The sequence below is a fragment of the Antrostomus carolinensis genome, unplaced genomic scaffold (assembly GCF_000700745.2).
Source record: "Antrostomus carolinensis isolate BGI_N321 unplaced genomic scaffold, ASM70074v2 scaffold53539, whole genome shotgun sequence".
In the NCBI taxonomy this organism is placed as follows: domain Eukaryota; kingdom Metazoa; phylum Chordata; class Aves; order Caprimulgiformes; family Caprimulgidae; genus Antrostomus; species Antrostomus carolinensis.
Window position 1 is genome coordinate 62 of NW_010341644.1, and position 4461 is coordinate 4522.

Below are 4461 nucleotides of genomic sequence, written 5' to 3' on the forward strand. Positions count from 1 at the left end.
AAAGCCAGCAGGTCTTTCTCCACAGCAGGAGCTCTCCACGCCTGGAAGCCTCCACACTTCACAGGTGGGAAGGGGAGAGTGTCTCCTCTACCTTCCAACCCCTCCTTGCACCAGGGAACAGAGCACCACTAACCCCAGGGAGATCTGGAGCCTTCTCTTCAAAATTATATTCCCTGCCGATAGTATTTGAATTTTCAGGACAAAACCCACCATCTGCCATCATTGACTTTATGCATCAAGGTGGTCAACTAGATTAAATCAAAAAGATCTAAGCACCCATAAAGGCACAAAGAAGTCCCTCCTCCTCCTCCAGACAGCAGAAAGAACTGTGTTTAACAACACACCTGAACACGGGCTTTTGCTGAGAGACAGTGAAACATTGAATGGTTTGAGTTGGAAGGGACCTTTCAAGGCCATCCAGTCCAACCCACCTGCAGTGAGCAGGGACATCTTCAACCAGAGCAGGTTGCTCAGAGCCCCATCCAGCCTGACCTTGAATATTTCCAGGGATGTGGCATCTACCACCTCTCTGGGCAGCCTGGGCCAGTGTTTCACCACCCTCATGATAGGAAGTTTCTAAATCCCCACTCTTTTAGTTTAAAACCATTTCCCCTTGTCCTATTGCTACAGGCCCTGCTAAAAAGTCTCTCCTCATCTTTCTTACAGGCCCCCTTCAAGTATTGAAAGGCCACAAGAACGTCTCCCCAGACCAATCAATACATTTTCAGCTGTGAAAGTATTACATAGCTCTCTGCTCCTGTAAGTATTTACTAAGAGAACTCTATATTTAAATGTCTTACACAAAAGTACATAAGGTATTTTTTTGGCAGGGTCAAGAAAATGTGAATTATTCTTTCCAAACAGGGACTTGATTCATGCCAGACAGAACACCCAGAAAACAACTGTGCAACTTCCCAAACTCATGCTAGGTTTTAACTGTTTGTTTTCATTTCAGTTATCAAAAGTCAGTTCACCTGCACACCAAAAGAGGATCCAGGAAGCAACAGGGAAAGGTCTCTTCTATTTCATTTTAGCTTCTTTTAAAAGAAGACTGTGAATGGCCTCCATCTGAAAACCCAAAGCACTGAGGTACTACCTGAAGAACAACAGTTACATTCACCCTTGTCCCAGCATGATTCAGCCAGATTTATATTCTTTGTACAGAGTAATTTTTCAGAACAGGTTCTCTCATTTCTCTTACATAATTTCAATAATGTGTGAATAAATTCAAACAGCTGGAATACTAAGGTAATTAAAAAAAAAATCCTTAACAGTGGTCCTTTCAAACGTGACCAACAAAAGCATTTTTAGAGATAAACAGCTGAATACAGTTCCACAAGTCCCGAGAAACTGGAGCATTCAAGGGCACAGTTTGCTTCTCATAAATCATTCTCTTCCCCATCACTCTACTTTTGCGTTAGCTTCTTGGAATAGTTCTTGGCAAACTGCTTTCGTACTTCTTCCTGTCTCTTCCCAAATTTAAGTGTGTTGATCAGGTTTAAGGTTTTTTTCAGTTCATGCACAGGCTTGTTTACAATGCCACAGTATTTCCTTTTCGGAACAAATTCCAAAGCCTTCTTCCAGTCTCCAGTATCTTTTAAGGTCAATAAAATCTGCATCATTTGATCCAGCGTGAGATTTTTGGCACCAGTATTCCAAAGCAAGTACTTCTCCAAGGGAAGGGCTGCAGTCTCCAGCCCCAGTCGCTTTGCCCGTGCCAAAGAGACTCCTGTTTTTATGCTCTTGTCAACCATTGAGCCGACAATATAGATTTTATTGTGATCAAACGTTTTCATTACTCTGGGAGAATCAGCAGTCAGATAGATAAGCTTATCCTTTGGAAAGACTTCTGTGTAGCACTGGTCTGTCACAGTGATAAGCAATTTGCTCCATGCCTCTTTATAATGCTTGATAAATTCCTTATGGTAGAGGCTGTCATCTTTGAAGTTACAGAAGTGGATGTGGAAGGGATCCACAGATCTTCGGTTGCAACTTTCACTGAGGACTAACTGTCTCACGGTATTTGCAACTTCGCGGAAGGACATATCTTTTTCGTAAGACATGTCAAATACCAGAGGTTGGCCAAAGACCATAGACTGAGCAACCCTCCAATTGTATGCTCTGTCCATAGAGCTGGCCCACAAACATACAAACGAAGTCTTTTTGGTCTCATCAGTTTTTGAAGCTTGCTCTTTTGTTTCCAGCCTCTTTTCCCTTTTCTCTTCCAACTTTCTTTTGTCATTTTTCTTGTAAAGTTCTTTGAGATGCAAGTATTTTAAATACTTCTTTTTGGCTGACTTGGAAGGACATTCCATAAAGGTTTTCAGCTGTTCTTCACTGATATTTTCTGGAACTGCTCTGCCAGCTAGTCTCCACATCTCCAAAATCTCACGTGCAGCAGCCAAAGCAGAAAGCTCTTTACTCTCAGAGGCAGTCTCACTGACTTCTTCTTGCAGCCCAGACCTCATTACCTTCTTCCATGCATCTAAATCTAGTTTTTCTGAGGGACTGCATGAATTGTCCTGCTTCAGGCAAAGTGATAAACTCAGAGTTCTACTGAGTGGAAATAAATCCTTTTTTATCCCATGCTGTGCAGCAAATGGAAGGACAGAACTTCTTACAATTCTTTTCAGAAGCACATTAGCAGACTGCATGCTTAGACATGTGCTGTCTCCAAACACTTATCTGCAAAACACCTGTAAGAGGGGGAAAAAAATCTTGTCAGAAATAATGAAGAAAACACACACAGATTTTCATCCTTAATAACACTGACAGACAATAACTTACTTGGAGAACTCTAGAAATCTATGCTTCCACTATTACTTTTCTACTGTTTTCTAAATAAAACCAGCGTGTGTAGCACTGCTGTGAAAAGACATGGTTAGCTCTCCTGCTTAAAACAGCTACACATACTGCAATTCAAAATGTGGTCAAACAACCTTCAAGTATTGTCTAAGATCTAATTAAATTATCTGTATCATATGAGAAATAAGAACCTTCACAACTAAAGCAAACAAAATGCTGCATGGAGACTGAAAATCTTTATACAAGTCCAGAGGTGCTTATCTAATTTACCTATACTGTGAAAACAGACAGATAAGATGCTTCATCTTGTAACATTTTCTGGAAAACCTCTGTATCACAGAAAAATCACATTTTTGCTTTTACCATTGGATTTTGGGAAAGCTCTATTGGTAAAGTTTAGTACTAAAGTTTTTCCTCTTCCACATTGTAGGCCACTGGAACTACCAGAGCTATAGTTTTGGTAAGCCAGTACCACTGCCAACAAAGGCACTCGTACGTCCCGTCAGCCCCTTGTTCCTGGCTCTATCAGCACTTCAAGTGTCCATGCGGACGTGCTATGAGCCAAATCAGAGAACTGATTTTAGGGACAGCTCACCAGGAGGTGGAAAAAGTAAAAAACAAGCTAGTTATCATCCCACCCAAATGAGTTTCCACACCTGATTCACCATACATCTCCTAGAAAGAAGAGGAGATGGAATAAACAACTAGTATAGGAAAATAACATCTCTTTTCTTTTGATAAATTGCCTGTGAAGTTGAAGCACATGAAGCTAAGGACATGAAACCCACAGTCACCATTAATTTCATACACATTTGTATTTACATGTAAAAGGTCTGCAAAAAAGACCAAATAATATTTAATATTTTCCTTGTCCTATGAAAACTCACTTACTTAAAATCAGTGAAGTTTCAGCATTTGAGAAGACAACGTTTTCTCCAAAACGTAAAAATTAGCTCCAAATTTTAAAAGCAAAATTCATAACCTCCCTAATAACTTATCAACTTAAAATAATTTGATATACAGAAGAAAAAGTTGAATCTAATTCTGGGGTTATAGATAGATAGATAGATAGATAGATAGATAGATAAAGAGGCACAGAAAGAGCAGCATATTATTAGGAAGCATTATATAAACAGGCAAGCACTTTATGATACTGTGATTGGTCAAACTGGTGATTGACCTTTTATTTTCTACTGTTATTAAGACAAAATGAACAGAAAACTTCTCGTAGTGTGAAATTAAGAAAAAACTCAAAAGTGTTACGAGAGATATTATTAATTTTGCATTTAAGTGTTAAACATACTGGAAAAAAATAAGAATAAAAAAAAGAGTTTGTTGTCCAGTTTGGAGAAATCAATTGAGATCAGTTCCTCAATTAACTTCCATTACCAGAGCTCCAATTAAGTCAATAGTTGGAAGGCAGATTTACACAATTTGAGTAATTGATGACGGCTTTTGATGAAAGCCAAGTTGCCGCTCGGTGTGCCCAGCCTGCCCACCACCACGTCATCACCCACCGCAACAATTACTGTAAATAACCCAGATCTGTAGGACTGAAGGTATTTTTCTGATACTGCTTTTCGCCTGCGGTCTCTGTAACCGCCCCCAGGGACATAAAGGCCCTTCACTGATACTTCACAGACCGGAGAACTCAGC

At 39.9% G+C, this 4461-nt stretch overlaps 1 protein-coding gene across 1 annotated transcript; it reads right to left on the reverse strand.

Moving 5' to 3' along the window:
* Positions 1-1311: 1311 nt before the first annotated feature.
* Positions 1312-2654, reverse strand: TRMT10C (tRNA methyltransferase 10C, mitochondrial RNase P subunit). The gene has a single exon (XM_010176517.2). The coding sequence runs from the start codon at positions 2652-2654 to the stop codon at positions 1407-1409; it is 1248 nt and encodes a 415-aa protein (XP_010174819.1). The 3' UTR covers positions 1312-1406.
* Positions 2655-4461: the final 1807 nt, after the last annotated feature.

Coding starts and splice junctions, on each gene's coding strand:
- TRMT10C (XM_010176517.2), bottom strand. CDS start 2,654: ATGCAGTCTGCTAATGTGCTTCTGAAAAGAATTGTAAGAAGTTCTGTC.